The 19,223-nt window shown below is 39.1% G+C and overlaps 2 protein-coding genes across 3 annotated transcripts; one reads left to right on the plus strand and one right to left on the minus strand.

Moving 5' to 3' along the window:
* Positions 1 to 2,105: 2,105 nt before the first annotated feature.
* Positions 2,106 to 10,303, minus strand: rab5ab (RAB5A, member RAS oncogene family, b). Of its 2 annotated transcripts, none has more exons than XM_023402964.2 (6): positions 10,115 to 10,303; positions 8,128 to 8,354; positions 6,997 to 7,148; positions 6,314 to 6,436; positions 5,924 to 6,017; positions 2,106 to 4,222 (listed from the first exon to the last, which is right to left on the minus strand). In XM_023402964.2, exons 2-6 carry the CDS (start codon positions 8,291 to 8,293, stop codon positions 4,107 to 4,109), a joined length of 651 nt encoding a protein of 216 aa, XP_023258732.1. In that variant the 5' UTR covers positions 8,294 to 8,354; positions 10,115 to 10,303; the 3' UTR covers positions 2,106 to 4,106. The 2 variants fall into 2 exon arrangements, with proteins under 2 accessions (XP_023258732.1, XP_087029240.1); XM_087173114.1 differs by lacking the exon at positions 10,115 to 10,303 and adding an exon at positions 9,839 to 9,977.
* Positions 10,304 to 10,813: 510 nt separating this feature from the next.
* On the plus strand, positions 10,814 to 16,287 carry efhb (EF-hand domain family, member B). The gene is made up of 13 exons (XM_023402962.2): positions 10,814 to 10,876; positions 11,007 to 11,066; positions 11,662 to 11,805; positions 11,938 to 12,115; positions 12,358 to 12,468; positions 12,608 to 12,737; positions 12,857 to 12,937; positions 13,034 to 13,101; positions 13,213 to 13,367; positions 13,764 to 13,971; positions 14,264 to 14,491; positions 15,001 to 15,182; positions 15,874 to 16,287. Exons 1-13 carry the CDS (start codon positions 10,814 to 10,816, stop codon positions 16,018 to 16,020), a joined length of 1,755 nt encoding a protein of 584 aa, XP_023258730.1. The 3' UTR covers positions 16,021 to 16,287.
* Positions 16,288 to 19,223: the final 2,936 nt, after the last annotated feature.

Consider the following 19,223-nt stretch of genomic DNA (forward strand, 5'->3'; position numbering starts at 1 on the left):
AAAATATTCAAAAAGATATGGCTTCATGCAAAATAAAAGACTGGAAGTTTAGCACTAAAAATATACTGTGTTCTAAAGCTTTTTCATAATGCAATAAGCCCCAACCTTTGAACTTGAAATGTTAAAAAATTAAGACTCTAACTGAGGCCTTAAAGGGTCAGTTCACCCAAATTGCTCACACAACAAACATACTAAAACATATGTGCTGGAAGTGTTCACAGAAGTGATTACTTCTCAAGTGGTATTTTTTACATATATATCGTTTTGATTTAAAGGTTTAAAGTTTGTTTTTGACCTTAGAAACAATGATTGAGAAAACTGTCTCATCAAGGTCCATTTAGTAGCCTGTTCTGTGGATTTTAATCATATCACATGATCAGAAAACTTCATCAACAGAGGGAGTTGAGCCCAGTTGTCATGGAGCTGTATTCCATTTTTTCCCCCTCTGTTTCCTAATGAAGATTTGATATGATGGGAAGCTCCAGAAGTTTTGGTTTTATTTCTCCAGATTAAAGTTCTATGGGGGTGAATGAAAGTCTCTTTATGGTGGTTACACATTAGAGCTAAGTGAGACGATGTTTTGTAATATTGGTGAACTGACCCTTTAGATATTCACAGCAGAGTGGAGGAACATCATCAAGGCTACAAGAGGTCTTGGCCGCTTAGTCACCGTGAGCTTAATTGGTTATTGATCCCTATGTGGTACACCCTTAAAACCCCTCTATCTACTGCCTCTTGCTTCGAGTGGTGTGTGGGTGGTGCTGGATGAACAAGGCTGTTAATGAGGTTGTAAGGACTGTCATTGACAGGACCAGGAGGTCATTTCTGCACAGAGATTTGAGTCTCTGCCAAACATGTGATCAGACTGGTCTCGAGTTCAGAGAACTCGTCTAGTGAGGAATTTGAGAACGGGGAGTGTTTGAAGCGTCTGGGTGGAAGGCAGCCAAGAGCAGAGAGAGGAGGCAGAAGATGGAAATATGTGGGAAACACAGGACCTGGAAAAGACAACAGAGCCTAATAGAGAGATTGGAAAATTTGGTTAGAAGTATAGTTTATCAGTTTACCTATTAAAGGCAGTACAACACAGTCTTTTAGAATTGTTATAAAGGGAAGTTAACATACCCTCAGTGACATAACCAGTTATTTGGGCTTGGGCCACTAAAACACTGACCTTAAAAAAAAAAGTTACCATCAGGGAGTGTCAAGTTTGAAAGATGTGGGTGTTTAGCAGATGGAGGGAAAACAAAACAAAGCTTTCAAGTTACATTATGGGAATTCTAAGATCCAGTATTTTTTGAGCTTGAGTCATATTAGGACCTAGAAGTCAGGATATCTCAGACTCTGACCACTCATCATTTCTTTTTTTACAGAGGTGCAATACTAAATTGTTGGGGGTTCCTTCTTATAATTTAATTGCATAATCTTTAAAGTGTCATAAAATAATGAAAAATGAAGATCACAATTACAAATTGTCTTCAAGTAGGGTCCAGCAGTTGAAAATCTGGAATCCAGAAGATAAGGCCGGCTGACTTTAGTGATTCCAACTTCCCTCTAGCGCCACCATGAGGTGACAAAGGTGGATCTGAGTGAAACACTGCAATGCATTTTGCTCCCATTTCATCTGGTACTACCAGGTCAAAATTCTTGCAAAACTAATGACATTTAAATACAGCATAAACTGTACTTTAGTGTTACATTTGAGTTAGTTGGTTAGTTAGCAAATGCTAGTATTCTAACATGCTAAATTAAGATGGTGACAATGGTAAACATAGCATGCTAGCATTGTCATTGTGGGGTTATTAGCATGCTAATGTTAGCTTTCAGCTCAAAGCACTGCTGTGTCTAAGTACAGCCTTTTAAGAGATGCTAGCATGGCTCTAGACTCAGTCCTGTTGGATGATAAATAACTTAGTGAAGCTCTAATTGAAACTTCATCTTCACATCATCCAGAGAGACACCGACTCTGAAACTGTTGCACTCAGACAAAAGACATCTCAGTTGTGGTCATGGACCACAGGATTTGAAGGTTGTCAATAGATTGAGTATCATGAAAAGTGGTTTCATTAAACACACACATCTTGTGTGAAATTATTTCAAAACTTCACTTGAGAGCAAAAAGGCGTAGAGACCTCTTTATTGAATTTATTAAGTTGTATTCAGACACTCAAAACTGATCAGCCCATCACTAGTAATGCTGTTTTACATCATTAAAATTCATTGAGCTGTAAGAGAGACCACCAGTTAGGTTAATTATGCTACCTGTTTATAGCCGTAGGTTAGCAAGTCCAATACAGTCTGTCATATAAAATCGAAGGGCAGTCATCATTAATTAAAACATGATCAACACTGTGCAATGAAATAAAAGTTCCTTTCAAACATGACCATGGACCATTTCTGAGAAAAGTAACAAGACACCACATAGGGATTTTGTTAATAACACTACATATACCTAAAAAGACCACCACTGCTTAACATTTGACCAGTTTGTGACAATGTCTAGAATGAAAATTAAAAAAAAAAAAAAAAAAAGAAATGAAAAAAAGCAGACCTATATTGAACTGTACAATTGTTCGGAATCTCTAGATAAATTTCCAGGTGAGCTTGTGAGCTCTGCAAGCTGTACTAAAGGAGGAAGAAGACAACATTGCAACATTGCACCCTATAACAACATTAGAGTATATTTTTTTTCCACAGACTTGTGACAATGGGTAGCAGTCCAATTTTCTGTTTGTGTGCTGTCTGAACTCTATTCTAAAAACCACCACCCACCACCACCACCACCACCACCACCCCTCCCCCCCTCCCCCTTGATTCAGATCACCCATATTGGTGCAGGTCAGCTACTGGCCTGAACAGAAACAGAGTGGATGAACAAAAACAAGAGTTTAACATAGTACTAGTCGTGCGTTCAAGTCTTTGTAAGATGACTCACTAAGCAGGATGTTCAACAGTTCCTGTTGATTTTCTTTTTCATTTGAAGCCGGATCTGTTTTAGAACTGACATGGGACTTCTGCGATGAACTCGATGAGGCTGCAGCATGAAAGCATTCGTTGAAGAGGAAAGCTGAATTTAAATATCTTGTCATACTGGTTTCATGTTGGTTCCTGATGTTCCTACACTTTCCCAAACTCCCATGTTTTCCACACTGTGAATGCCGTGTTGTTTAATGTGATGTACGGCAATGTGACAAGCCCGCGTCGCTCTAAAGATGAAGATTCATATTTTTTGCTTTCATATATATATATATCTAACAAAATTTGACTGGTTGCACATAATGAGAAGCCTGACATGAATCAAGGCTGTTTTTCTACTATGTTCTCAAAATACCTTTTTGTGTGTTTCCAACTTTTTCAAAAAACTGGAGAGCACTAGATTTATTTTCCACACTTTTCCGTTAGGAGCCTTGGACGAAGATGTTCTCTTCAGTAACAGATGTGAGGAGGGAAGAGTTCTCAGTTTGAATGACTTTCCTGGCACTGGCTCGACACATCAGTGCCTCACAACAAACAGTCTGAGAAGCCAGGCGTCTCGCGATGGGAACAATTTGGTTTTCTTGTGATTGTGAGCAAAACCTAACCCGCACACACGCAGAGTATTACAGGCAACATAATTCGCATCCAGTCGACCCTGTGAAGTGACAAATGAGGCTACACCTTCTCATCAGCAAATCACTCTTGGAAACTCACACACGACACAATCACACGTCCACGGGTTTCTCACTCGCTCAGCTTTCTTAAATGGGGTTAGTCTTCCAACTTAATGAGAAACAAAAATGTGTTGTTTTTTTCTTTTTAGGCGTTGTAGTGATACATGCATCCATTATACTGATATACACTTCTTAAAAAAAGTAAATAAAAAAAAGAAAAAAAGAAAAAAAAAAGAACATCAACAAAAAAAAAAGGTATTAGAAATGCAGCTATACAGAGTCTTTTAGCTAATCCAGGGGAGTGAGGGTGAGGGTCAGGTCTGACGTCAGAGAGCCAAGGAGCCTGATGTCCAGATGTTGAGAGGGGGTGGAGGGGAGGGGTCAGAGTGGGGGATGTGTGTGTGTGTGTGTGTGTGTGTGAGAGAGAGTGAGGGGGGAGGATGAGCAGGAAGAGCAGGGTTAGTTACTGCAGCAGGGACGGCTGGTGGGCTGAGCCGTCTCTGTCAGGTCCACTCCCCGGTTCCGCCCGCTACTGGCTCCGGCAGCTTGAGGCTCGTTCTTGGGTAGTTTCTTTGCTGCAATGACACAACAATAAGGTCAGTGTTGACAAGAGCAAAGACTATCTGATAAGACAGGTAGAGACCCTACGCCTGTGAGGACACCAACATTTATTTTACAGAGTAACATCAAATACACTTTCTTCAGTACTTGTACAGCCACTCTAGTACACTACACGACTCTATGCTGGTCCCAGTGTGTAGTTTTCATAACAGAAGTTATTTTCCTTCTTCCTCCTCTATGAACTAACTACAATTAAAACAGCGAAAATTCTCTCATCCTAACAGGTGGAACAAAGCTTTCAGGAGAGTAGGGCTGCAACCAGTGATTATTTTAATTATCGATTAACCTGCCGATTATTTTCCAGATTAATCATTTTCTCTGTATAATGTCAGAAAACTGTGAAAAGTGCCAGTTAAGCTTCCTCACATTTGCTTGTTTTATTCAAGCAACAGTCCAAAACATTCAGTTCACTGTCACATACGAAAAGAAAAGTGTCAAATCTTCACATCTGAGAAAACATTTTGCAATTTTTGCTTGAAGAATTATTAATCATTTATCAAAAATAGTTGCTAGGTCATTTTTTGCTAATTGATTCATTAGTTGCAGCTCAAGCACAGCCTGTACATGCTCACACAGTCTTGAGAATAGATAAGTGGGTTGACTATAGGTGTAAAGAATATGTAGTGAAAAGACAGCACTCTCTGGTGGACAAACTGTGTATTGGCCCCACTAGTTATACCTCAAACTACATTTTACACAGTGAGCTGACAGGCTTTATTTAGCATGAAAGCTGCTTGATTCCTTTATTGTAAAAAAGAAACACACATCATTTGATGCAAATGTAGCTAAAGCTTTCAGTGCTGCATCTTTCTAACGGGACAGTGTCCTTCAGAGGATCTGAAGACCCCGGCTGAGAATCTGCCTCCTCCCCAGTTGAGACCAAAAAAAAACTGCACCATTGTTTCCAAAACAATCATCAAGAGCTTGCCCTTGAACAGCCAGCAAAGTGGTAGGTACCAGTGATTATGGGCTGAAGAGAACAGACTGAATGCACCACTAAAAACTGACTGCCTTGCAATGTATTATGGGATACTGACTGGTAAAGCCAGTTGCGTCCTCCGAATTCAGGCAAAGGCAGGTCCCATTTCTCTGATGGATTTGGAGGAGGCTTTGTAATGAGAAAGCGTTCTCGACCTATTATTATGTAACCGGCAGTGAAATGCAGACTCAGAAGGAAGCGTTCCCTGAAGTGGGTTAAAGCAAGAGTCTCTCGCAATGGCAGATAAGGGTAAATCACATCCAACACATCATACTTTATCATACTATACACACATGGTGATGATGGGAGATGAGGAAACAAAAGGATTTCTGGGATTTGTAGTCATGTTTACACTTATAATATGGGGAATCATATCTGTTATTTATCTAACAAACTACACAAAGCACCTTTCAACTACCTGCATAAAGTTATGTATATCTGTTGTTCAACCTTAACGTTCACTTTGTCACGAGAGATGCTCTGCACAACCGCTGTCTTTTACTGTTGCTCAAGGGTACTCCAGCAGAAAACACAAGACAGAGCATAAACCATCCTTATAACACACAGCTGAGTGTGTCAGGGTTGAAGTGACTAGTTCTGTCAAGTAGGCTCACAAGCAATAATCCACTTCATATCTTTTAAAAGTCTTCGGACGTATCGCAGCAGAGACACTTACCAATGGCCATGAAAATCTCATTCACGTTCATAGAGGTCTTTGCTGATGTTTCCATGAAAAGCAAGCTGTTGTCATCTGCGTATGACTGTGCATCCTGTTAAATAAGAAACCACATCAGGAAGCCATTAGTTAAAATCACTTTAAGTACTTCACAGTTTGAAATCCTGGATGGATGAAACACTAAACGTGGAGGAAACGAGCGGCGCACAGGTTGGTGATCACACAGAGAATGTGTTCTCCTGTCAAAACCTGTCATAAATAATAATTGGCCCTGTGAATATTTTATGATAACTGCAACAGACACTGACACAACTTCCAGTTTATTTGTAATGATCTATCTGCCTCTGTTTACATCCTCAGTTCATTCAAAAGGATTTGAAGAAGACAAACCTGGAAGTCCAGTGCTCTCTTGTTTGCGAGATCAGCCTTGTTCCCAGCCAGGGCTATTACAATATTTGGACTGGCTTGTCTCTGAAGCTCTTTAACCCAGTTCTTCGCCCGTACAAATGACTCCTGGCAAACAAAACATGAGGGGGTGGGGGTGGGGGGGTGACTCAGTTAGTGAAAATAACAATAAGTTCCATGTGATTGAAAGAAGAGGACAAGAGTAGCCTTCCCATGATGTCTGGTTAGGCCTTTCCTTATCTTTTGATCAAAGAGTAGAAGGAATAAAGTCTCATTATAATAATGAAAATGTCAACAGGTTTTCATCTTGCAGATGAAAGCAACATTTCTAAAACTAAAAGACAGTGAAAAGTGGATACTTGCTGTCTAATACAGAGACTATGTAGAGGTTCCAAGACCAATATGACCAATATGGAGTCAAGTAACTAACGTAGGTATGACGTCTTTATACTGTACATTGTCTACAGAAGGGTTGTTGAGTGATGACTCATCTCTTTATTCTTCAAGATACCAAAAATAAGGTTCTATTTTTGGATTGACTAAGAAAACTTAAGATGGAAACCCCCACCATCCTCTCAACATCGACAACAATCTTGTTTCTGTTATAGTTAGTAAGAGCAGGTATGGTAACAACCACCAAATGACAGAAAACCTTGCACCTGACTCACCTCATTTGTTATATCATACACCACGATGGCCGCCTGGGCACCTCTGTAGTACATGGGAGCCAGACTGTGGTAGCGCTCCTGACCAGCTGTGTCCCAGATTTCAAACTTGACTGTTGTGTCGTCCAAACATACTGTCTGAGTCAGGAAGGCAGCTGCAGGGGCACAAAGCAGAGGAGCCAGTGACAAATGGGCCTGTAGCAACTGTGCTGCACAAAATGTCTTTCTGTGAGGTAATAATTTAAGACCAATGCTGGAGACACACAAGGGGATTATATGCTTGACTTAGTCCACATTTCCACATTTGGAAAACAGGGTCCAAGTAATATCAAACACATTTTATGCAGAACATACAAAATCTAGATGGGTGCTGGTATTAAGTTGGGTGGAATTCACCTATTTTTACTCAGGGCTGACTTATCCTTCTGGTCTGGGGATTGAACCAGCGACCTTCAGGTCACAAACCTTTAGGCCATCACTGTCCACTGACTGCACCTCTCCAGGTACGGCTTTACCCAGACCCTATTATGTTTTTTTAATGGTTCTTCAGGGTGTTTGACTAGATAACCTTAGTTATCACTTTAACTGTACATTTGCCTTGTGTGCTCTTAAGTGTGTGAGATTTTACAGATGTTCAGGTGTTTTCATTTGGCCTCAGGTGAGTTGGAAGACTAACAGTGAGAAGTGAGAATAACAATGCAATGGAATGGATGGAATTTGATTGAATTATGCTATTTCTGTTCAGCAGTGTGTTTGCCAGTCACTAATAAGTGTAAGATTATGTAAATGTTAACCTTATGGAAACCACTGGACCAGGAACTAAGGGTAGATGTCTGGGAATTCACCTGATTATTCCTACAGTACTCTGTTCATATTCATATTCATCTTCAACTGTAAACTGATTTCCTCCGTTCTTAGTAATATTTCCTATACTCTGGAATCACAAATGCTTATTTCATTGCCACTTTTTTTCTCTCTATTTACTGTTCAGAAAACATGGCCCATTTAACAGCTATTTGTTTGTGTCATTATGAACATGATCTACATATTTAATGCTTATTCCAGTTGTGTGATTCACTGCAAGTCTCGCCATGACAAGAATTTGAATAAAAGTAAGTCTAGTAAGATGCATACCTCCGATTGTGCTCTCTTGGAATTCGTGAAACTGTCCCTTGACGAAACGAAGTACAAGACTGGACTTCCCCACCGCTGACTCTCCTAAAAGCACAAGTTTGAACTGACAAATCTTGTTGCCTGTGTTTGGCCCATTGGGTCGTGTAGCTCCACCTCTACTTGCCATGTCACACCGTCTGCTCTCTTCCTCTGGGCACAGATGTACTGTGAAAAACTTCAGAAAATACCTGTACAGGAGAGAGAACAGAAAGCATTTTCACTGTCACATAATAAAAATCAAAATGACTCAAACTTGTCGGGACATAATTTTGGTTACAATAGAAATTTACAGATTTACTGTTTATTAGTAAATTACACATATATTTTGACATTTTATGGTCTCAAACTACGAGTCATGATTATAACAACGAAGCAATTCATGTGCTGCACACGCTGCTGATAGCATACAGCAACTGAAACACAGATGCAGTTGTAGTTGTTAATTCTTCTCTACCCATATGTTGGCACTGTTAAATCAAGTCCATTCATAGAATAATCCAGATTTTAAGATATAATATGGCATACTTTATGTCACAGTTTCAGGCAGAAAAAAAATACTTATTGTACTACTGGAGTAAAAGCTTTCAGAATAAGTGGTTGTCTATTAGAAACAACATTTATGCGCATTGTCATACTTATAAAGTGTATAGGAATTTTAACATTATAGCATGGTGTGGTTTTACAATATTTCTTTTTAAGCAGTCAGGATCCAGAGGCCAGAGTTACAAATATAAAACAGTGACCATAGAGGGAAATTTACTGTAATTCACTACAGACACAGAGTCAACAAAAGTTTCAAATTACCAGCCACACAGTCTTTCCTCTTTAAACAATAGGTGTTTGCTTTCCATAATAAGTAGCTAAGGAAATAAGTAAAACAGGTATAGCAAAAACATACTAGAGTTTGGCAGACATTGAAAGTCAATTTTCCACCTGACATTAAGCACAACATGTTGGCAGGCGAAGAGCATCTGAACTTCTGCTTTCAAAGTTGCCAAAGTTTCTCACCTGTGCTTTTATAAGTTCACCCTCTAGAAAAAAAGTTGACCTGGCGGTGTAGCTCTGAAAATCTGCAACAACAAACCTCTGGCAACTCCTGCTTGTAGCCTTAAGTTCTGTGAGACTGACTGTTACAAAGGAGATTAGTAATGACACGAGTCTGGGCATATATGTGGGGAAATGTTTTCCATGCCCGGATCTGTAGATTGAAGGTGAACAGCAACACCAACCATATTAACCAGTTAGGAACAGATTACATCTCTAACTGGGGCATATCTTTTTATTTTTTTTTAATCAGCAACCAAGTAAACACAGAGTATGAGTCCAAAAATAATTGTTTTCAACTTCGTCGAAATCGCATTACGACACACAGTTAACCACAAATAACCTGTTATGTTGTTGCTGACTGGCTCAAATTAGCAGAGTAACGACTGTTAGCGGTAGCAACAGCTAGCTCAAAACAGATCTCTGTCTATATTAAAACGTAATCTAACCTCTGTAACGCTAGTTTAAATCTAGGTAGCCCATTACACACCACGCGTATACACACTACTTAGATCTGACATTTATATAGCGTTTGAGAATGCCAAAACACAGATGATGTAGGTTTGGGTGTGTACAGCTAGTGACAGCTAGCTAACGTTAGCTGCATGACGTTAGATCAGTGACCTACCTTATCAATCAGTGGACTAAACAGGGTCGCGGATGTTTGTTATTTTGAACATCAATATGCTAATGATCTAAACATGATGACTCATTCGGATTCACCTGCCGAACAACGTTTACTCACTATGCTAACTAGCTTGGCCCTTCCAGTATCGGTTAGCTAACGTTAGCTAGCCAGATAATAGACACTGGGCTGGCTAACGTTGTTTAGCTCTACCCGCATCGGGAGGAGCCCTCTGGATAGCCATTAGCCAGCCAGCTAACGCTAATATTAGCTACTCACCTGCCAAAAAGAGGAAGCTAGTTAATGTGAATGTTGTCTCCAGGACAATATTTGTGGCACTTCAGTGTCTGTTCACAGTGTATCCAGTACCAAGCCTGCAACTGTAACGTTAGATTTCATAAGGCTCTGCGATGTCCCTCTCCCACTTCTTTCAACTTCCCTTTTCGCATTGTACGAAGGATGATGACAGATCGTATGACTAGAATTGACAATCCGCCTACGTATCAGCGCGACGGACCAATCATATGTAAGCATCTATTCCCAATTTACTGGTACGTGCCTTTCCAAATAACCACAAAACACAGCCGTAAAAAAAAAAATATATATTATCAAGATACAGACTCTCACCAGTATATAGGTCGAAAAGAGGGAATTTGTTAACGTTAATATGTGGTTTAAAACAGTCTGTTTCTAAATAAAAATAATTACCACAACGATAACTTTATATTATATTCACCCTAAAGTATTTTCAAACACAGTGTCATAGTATTTTGAATTGAACGGAAGCAGAGACGGTGTAAGGACTTTGGTAATCTGTTGTTGCCTGGCAACGGAAGTCAAACAGGTGCACAACTCAGCGTCTTCTGAAGAACTTGGTGTGACACTAGAAACCTGTGCAAATTATCCCCAGGGAGAAAGAATTAAGACTAGCAAAAAGTGATTTCGTCTGTTACTGCTACATGTGAATTCAATATAAACATGACTGGCGGAAATACCTCTTACCAATTGAAATATAGAGATAGATGTCCACACATACCGGCGGTAAGTCAACTTTAAAATAATGCTAGCGAGCTAACGTTGCCATAGTCCCAGCTATACTGAGTCTGGGGCGTTTTATCTAAATAAACCTTTGTCTTTGTCTATATAATTTTTTATTTTCTTTTACCACCAGGCCGGAAAACTAGTACCTGCGGGAGACAGGGCAAAGAGCTGCTTACAAGAAGTGGCAAGGGTAAGTCCAGTGGTGGAGGGGGTAGCTACTCAAAAATGTAAAAGTAGCAATACCATAGTGTAGAAATACTGCATTACAAGTCTTGCTTTCAAGTACAAAGTAGTAGTAGAAATAGTAAAGTATAAATACTCATAATGCAGAATGGCTAATTTCAGAATTACATATATTATTGGGTTATAATTGTTCATGCATTAAGTATCACTAATGTTGCAGCTCGTAAAGGTTATATACTGCTGTGTTGCTTTTACCATAGGAATACAGCATAATTAATGAGTTTATTATTTTTTGTATGAATAATCTGAATTTGCAAAATAATTAAAACTGTCAAATTAAAGTAGTGGGGTAAGTAGTACAATATTTCATCTGAAATGCAGTAAAGTAGAAGTATAACATAATATAAAATGGGAATACTCAAAATTATAAATAACTCAATTTAAGGACAGTACTTGAGTAAATGTACTTAGTAACATACCACCACTGGGGTTTATCTCAGGGTGCTTTGGAAAAGTGTATGTATGAATATAATTTGAAGTAAATTTTGAAGATGCATGTTCACTTTCTCTGATAACCCATATTAACATTTTTTACTTTGCAGCCCTCTACCCCGCCTGTGATAAGGAAATTTCGCAACAGCATCCAACCAGAACCAGGAGCTATCAGAGTGCACTCAGGCAAAGCAAATGATCCAGATGTTGCCAGCACTCTTGTTCATGGCATCAAGACCAAATCATCCCTCACCGTGAGTACCACACACACACACACACACATACATACACACCTCCTTAAGGGTTAAAGGGACAATAAGGAGAGTTTTTACTACCCCAGATGTGGCTCTTTGTTTTTATGATTGTGTGTGATGTGATTTCAACAGAGCAGAAGCTTGCTTAATCCTCCCAAAAAGACCTTGCTCCAAAAGAAGTTACAAGACCTGAGTGAAGTAGTGTACGCTTCCAGTCAGAGAGCACCTTTAGGAAGATCACATGATCAGCATATTGGACTTCCTACCTGGTATAATGACAAAAGTACCTTTGGTATTAAAATGGTTAAAGGTAGGTATAACATTAAATAAGATAACAATTTTTTAAAAAGGAAAATATGCTTAAATCTGGTAAGATACAAATACTGTAACATGAACCAGCTAATATTTATCTACTCTTATTAAAAATGGGTCAACTCTGCAATTATGCTAGTAGTCCCTTAAAGTGTTCTGATTTGTTTTTAAATGTTATGTTGTAAATATTAAACATAAGAGTAGGTGTCATTTTACTGAAATGAGGAGCTTTTTGTCCAGGGTTGGATGTGTGGGAGATTATTAACCCTTCAAAAAAAGCTGAGGAGGTGGAGAGGGAATCTCAGGAGGGACACGAGGCTTATGTTCGTAGCCACAATGCCTATTTTGTTGGTAAGAGGAATGGAAAAAATCATGTCATGTATAAGGCTTTTACTATTACCCCCAACTTTTTATTTGTTAAATTTTATGGATCATATTGAAATGTGGTGTCTGTTTTTCACGAGAATAAAATCATCTTACTCTTCTTCAGGTGAGCGGATTGATAGGAAATATGACTGGAGTCGATACAGTAAAGACAGCAGGTTTGGTATCCTCACACCTCATTTTAATGATGGCCGTAATCTTGGCAAAACTCTCCGCTGGCTTGGGGAGACACAGAAGTAAGTGCTGAAATAAATTGGCCACAAACTTAGGTTTTGTTGTTAATTTCCATAACATTGTGTTTCCATTCAGTATGTATGTAATTTAAAAATCTTTCACTCATATTATTATGCCACAGGTTTTACAATCCAAAGACTGTTTGGAAGAGATCTGGGAACAGGGAAAAGATGGAGACACAAATTTACAAAGCGAACAAGACGTAGGTTCATACTTCCTCTGACCAATCCTGTGGCCTCTGACTAAACTTGACTAATTAATGTTGAACTTCATCCTCTCTACAAACCCATTGTTTCAGGAGAGGAAATTCCTTGAACGTTCCACCAGATCATACCTTTGGAATTCTCCTACCGCTGGATGAATTTGGTATTCATGAGTTTCTGTAAAAAATATATAATCCCTGGGTTGTATATTGGAATATGTAAGATATACACATGCTGGAGACAGCATACAACATCTTGCCTGCTTCTTGCACAGGTGTTGGAGAAACAATCCACTCCACGGAGCCAGGGCAGTATGTGAGAGGTCGAGACAGACAGCGCAGCCTTGTCAACACAGTGCGACACCACCTCAAGAAGGTCAACTTCCACAACTTCCCCTCCCTGCTGCAGGCATTCAGACATTATGACAAGGTACTGTATAAACGGAGTGACCACAGGCAGGGTCACACAATGCTATTGACCTGTATTTTCAATCTGCTTACTATTTAACTCATCACACTTAAAATAACACATTTAGTATACCAAAGAATGACCAAAGGAAGCTGAGCATAATCCTTTCTCACAGTGAACATTTTTACTTGTCAAAGCAGGAAAAGCCTTTTTCTGTTTTGTCCCAGGCAGCCATTATTGATGTTATTGGTTACATCTGTGTTTGACAGTCAGCTGTGAGAAAGGCCAGTTGCAAGGTTTGAGATAAAGCTAGTTGTGTGACCCCAGTGTTAAGATGGGATAAAGTAACAATGCTATTATAATTCACTCTGTAGTTGGTGAGCCTTTCCATGTGTATCTCTTTATGTAAATCACTAGAAAGGCAAGGGAATGATTGATAAAGAGGACCTGCGGGCAGTGTGCCGTCAGTTCCAGCTGGATGTTAGTGGGCCGGTCCTGGATGACCTGATGGATTACTGTGACACGGACAAAGACGGACTGATAAATTTCTTGGAGTTTGCTAACTTCCTCAACTGGAAGGACAAGATGCTCATCAACACTCAGGAGCAAGACATCATAACGAACGGTCAGTTAAATGTATCGTAAGGAATCAATTTATTTACTATAATGCTACGAGAGGATTTGATTTTTTAACCTTAAAGTAAGAATGCTCTTTAGGGCCATTTTGCTTCACATATATTTTTATTCATTAAATTCCCCTGCTCAGGTACTGAATTAGACTGCAAAAAAATAACAATAGAATTTGGCAATAAAAGACTCAATAGCCTAAGTTTGATTTTATTGTGCACCAGGGTGATGCAGAGGCTACCGGTAGGCTAATTTTCAGGAACAGATTTTGTATCTTTTGTCTCTTGCAGAGCGTCAGACCAGTGCAGCTCCAGCTAACACAGAGAGGAAGCCTCTGTCAGAATCAGAACAGCTTCCTGCCTCTCAGGCCTTGATTAAACCTGAGGACTTGGAGCCCGTAGAGAAAGGCAGCGCAAAGAAGACTCTCAGGACCCTAAGGCGACACAAGGCAGTCCCAGACCACTTCATCACCTCCTCCTCCTTCATCGGGGCTATCAGTGATCGTTCGCTCACATCAAGTAAGTCAGCAATAGTGATTTGCTGTGATAAGTATGTTGCACACTACATTAGCATGCACATCCACACACAATGTGCAGACTGTAGACATGAAAATGATTGTAGTATCACCATTTCACATTTTTCTTAACCTTTGGGATTTGTGGTTAACAACATAGTATGATCAAGGGTGTATGTCAATGGTGAAAAAGACAGAAACAGCAATATGCAGACGCAGTTCCTTATATGCAAATATCTTAATGACACAATCGTGACACAAGTGAAATCACCATTGTGGGATAAATAAGATAAGTGAACTTATTAAGATGAATTGATGTAGTTAGTTTCTATCATCATTTTCATAGTCATAATTGAGTCATAATTGTGTAAACATACTTAAATTTGCTCTGCACTTTGAGGACATCATCTGTCTGTGACTGATATACAACAGCTTTACAGTTTAACTTATTTACATTTCATTCATTCCCACCTCCTTAAAATCCTTACTCATCATCTGGTCTCGCTCACATAGACAGTCGCACATATGGGATCCCGTCTGTGCGCTCTGACCTTCCAGCTCCACCCATCAAGAGAGTCAGCGACACTACTAACTACGGCGATACATCCACAGCTGCAAAACTTCTGCATCCATCAGTCCACGCTCTCCAGGGTGTTCATGAGGAACACTTGCTCTGTCCTCGCACCAAGAGTGAGGTACGCACCATGCACCAGATCAGTAGTACAGTGTACCTAAATAGAAAATTAGAAATACTGTGGATAAATAACGGGAAGCCACAACAGGGTAGATATTCTATCAGAAATTCTTTTATATCATTGGCTGTTTCTGATGTGTGTGAAATTAAGATTTAATTATTATTGACCAAGTGGACCTTTTTTGAAAAATGAATAGGTGATGAATGAGACTCATGTTAGTTATATACTTTATTCATAGCAGACAATTTTTTCTGGTCATAGCAGGAACGCATAGGTTTTACTAGCAGCATTAATGATGGCAATGTTGTTTAAACAATTTCACTGTGCTCTATTCCACTGCATACATAACATTCATTTGGCAGGTGGTTTTGTCTCAAGCGACTTGAAATACATGTATTCAGCCTCCATGATAAAACAGTTGTAACTGTCAACATCACTCTCCCTGACACTGGAAAGTTATAATCTTTACACAGTTTTCACTTTACACAATTTCATCTCAGCAGTAGACAGTCTTTCATGTTTTGTGCTCTATTAGATAATAATCTGCAACATTACATAATCAGTAAGTCTCTGAACTCTTAAGACTTCATTGAAAGTTCATCTCCTGGGGAACCTTTTTTATTATTATTATTATTTATTTTTTTAGTGCAATAGGTTTTTTGTCAGACACCTTTCATCCTGTTCTTCACAGATTGCAGAGATCTTCAGGAATGTGGGTGTGAATATTTCTGAGGAGACCTTTGAGGAGGCCTGGAAGCTGGCGTCCATGAAGCAACCGGATGGGAAAGTTTGTGTCGAAGTTTTCCTTAATGTACTCAAGGAAATTAAAGCAATGTAATATGGAAGATGTTTTTTTTACTGGTATAGTGTTTCCCCATCATCATCATCATCGTCATCATCATAATCATTATTTCTGTTTAAATATATATCTCAGCTGTCTGGTGAAAACTTTGTAACCCTAAAATGTTTCAGTTTGATTGGAGTGCATTTTTGACATAATGAAGAAGAATGGACTTTGGCAAGCCAAAATATCTGACTCTGAAGGAAGAAAGATACATACGTTTAGGAATGGGACTATATATGATTTTTATCACAATAAAAAACACTTACAATAAATCGATTGTGGTGAATTTCCATAATCGGGATAATCGTGAATGGGAATAATGGTTAATATCCTCACAAGTTACTTGAAAATGCTGTCTAGGCCCGGCTTGCCTATCGTAACCCAGTGGTGGCGAAGTTAAGCTTTCCGAACCAGCAAGGCTTTCAACACATGTATGAAAAAATGGTTCATTTCCTGAAAGCTTTTCAAATCAGAGCTCAATGGGGAGATCGGCTGGTCAATGTGAGAAAAAGAACGTTTCATAACCGACCAACACATGGATGTCCTTGAAGCAATAATTAATGGATAGATGAATACATGAATGAATTAATCAATAAATAAAATGATACACAAATAAATAATTAAATGAATAAATAAAACAGATCCACCACATACTCCAAATAACAGAAAAAAAGATAACATTTTCCATTTCTGAATTGGACAATTTATCTTTCGTAAACAAGTAAAACTCATGAAATCATCGAGTAAAAAGAAAGGGAGAAGGGAAGACATTTAGCAATGGGCCTTAGATCGGACTCGAGCCCGGCCCGCCGCCAGATGGCTCAACCTTGTATGAAAGGTGTTGTACCAGGTGAACCACCGCAGTACTCACGCAAAGGCATCACGCACAAATTTGTAATACAGCGATCCACAATACAACTCGACAATTCACGAAGTTGCACCGCTTTTCGCGCATTTTTAATCAGTTAGAAGCAGTCACGTGTGTGTGTGTGTGTGTGTGTGTGTGCGTGATATGAAGCGTCCGACGTCATTGGTCACGTGATTTTGATAGAACGAATCAAGCCTCGATACACAGCTTCAGTGAAAATATTCTTTTTTTTTTTGACACACTTAGTCACAGTTGACATCACTACAGGAAAAAAGTTTGTCTCAAAACTCTGTGTGTGTAAAACATGAATCCACAAGCGTAGGGAAAAGAAGTGGAACATGAAAATGAGTCGCCCACCCGCAGAACTGGCGGCAGAAGGTCCAACACCGCCAATTTGAACTCCCATCTCCGCGACGACCATTTAGCCGTGTTCGCCGAACTACAGGTAAAATTAACTCACGTTACTGTAAGTTACCGTTACTTAACGTAACGTACTTTAGTGTTGGTTACGTTATACTAACGTTGACGTGTATGTAAATGTTCGTTGTGTTGTGAACGTTTTGTGACGTTTCGGTGAGCAGTGTACTGAGCTAACGTTATCTAGGCGGCGTTAGCTAAGTAGCTAAGTAGCTAAATAGCTAATGAGTTTCACCCTTGACATCTCCGCAGTTTAGCGCAGCTCGTCCTTCAATCTTTAACTGTAACAATAATCTGGCCGTCGTTCATAAGTAATAGTTCAAATCAATTAAACTTTATTCTATTCTATTCTATTTCTATTTGAAAGGAAATCTCGTTGCAAGTACACATAACATGGCAGTGCATGTATTTGTCAACAGCAACAACAACTATAAATGTAAGTTTGATCATTTAGTAGGCTGTATGCATGCAGAAATTACCATCTACAGCATTTATAAATCTATAATTCAGTATTTCCGCTGCAAATTCACTCGGCAACTGCACGGACTATACTAAATAAAATACAAAAAAGGAGAAAAATAAAGTGATTTCGTTATGTTTTAGGGCAGCAGAGTTCAAAGCATATTTCCATAATTATCGCAGTTATTTTGGCCAGGATAATCATGACCTGAAATTTTCATATCGTCCGATGCCTAGTTGTGTTGTTACGTTTTTGCATGAAAACCATAGTATAAAAATCTCAACCACCAGTTACCTCATTGTCAAATAGTTAGTAGTAGGTGTCAGCTACTGGAGATCTAAATGAACAAATTAAGTATTCAGTTTAAGCTGTACTTTCTTGGAAGTGATGCATTCTTACACTATTCTGTATGAAGTCCAAAGAAACAAAATGTTTTTTTTTTTTTGTCTGTGGGGTGTATTTGAGCTGGCAGGTGAACTAACTAAATACTCAGAACTATTGTGTGTCTTCTGCACATAATCAGTTCATTTTATTTTGTGCTATTACACACTGAATAGCACACTGAAAATGTATCGTATGCTATTATTCTGCTCAACTTTCACACTGTTCATTTATCATGATTCTGGTTATGAATCTGTTGAAACATTAAATACAGGAAAGCAACACTCCATAGAACTTATTTTAAAAATGAAACCTTTTTTAATGGCTAACATCAGACTAATGCGTTTTGTCATATAAGCCTTTATCTGAGCTTCCTCTTGACCTATTTTTTGGATTATGGTTTTTTGGAGTGCTGCCTTTCCTTTTATTTCATGAATTCGCTGGAAGCCACTTAGCAGTTTCTGGCAGAGCACCCGTTCAAATGAAGACTATGTGAAGAGACATACTGTACATTTTCAATATATGGACTTATATCTTACGCCATCAAGTTTTGTATGCCAATATATTCTGGAGAACTGAGCTGCATGTTGAAGCTCTATTTTCATCAACAGCAACAAACGACTTGATGCAGTATTACATGCAGTGTTTGGAGCATGGACCACATTTTAGATCAGTAAATAAATTTTGACTTAACTGTTGGGACACACCTGTCAGGTGTATGGGTGGGTTCACTTGTTTACATATAAACCAACCTTCTGTAGATACCAACAAGATTTATATCTTCAGCATTCTGTGAGATCCATTTCCATCAATTTTTTGCCATTTTTATAGAGTCTGGTCACGGTGGCAGCAGGTTAAGCAAGGGAGTCCAGACACCAGAGGAGCAGTGGTTCTACTCTGAGCTCCCTCCGGATGTCCGAGCTACTTACCCTATCTACTAAATAAGGGTGAGCCCAACCACCATACAGAGAAAAACCCATTTCAGGGACCGCATTCTTTATTTTGGTCACTACCCAAAGCTCATAACCAGAGCTGACTGGTGGAGGTAGATTGAATGGTAGATCTAAAGCG

This window comes from Seriola lalandi, unplaced genomic scaffold, assembly GCF_002814215.2.
Source record: "Seriola lalandi dorsalis isolate HSWRI2012SDOR001 ecotype SW California unplaced genomic scaffold, Sedor1 jcf7180002054045, whole genome shotgun sequence".
Classification (NCBI taxonomy): Eukaryota; Metazoa; Chordata; class Actinopteri; order Carangiformes; family Carangidae; genus Seriola; species Seriola lalandi.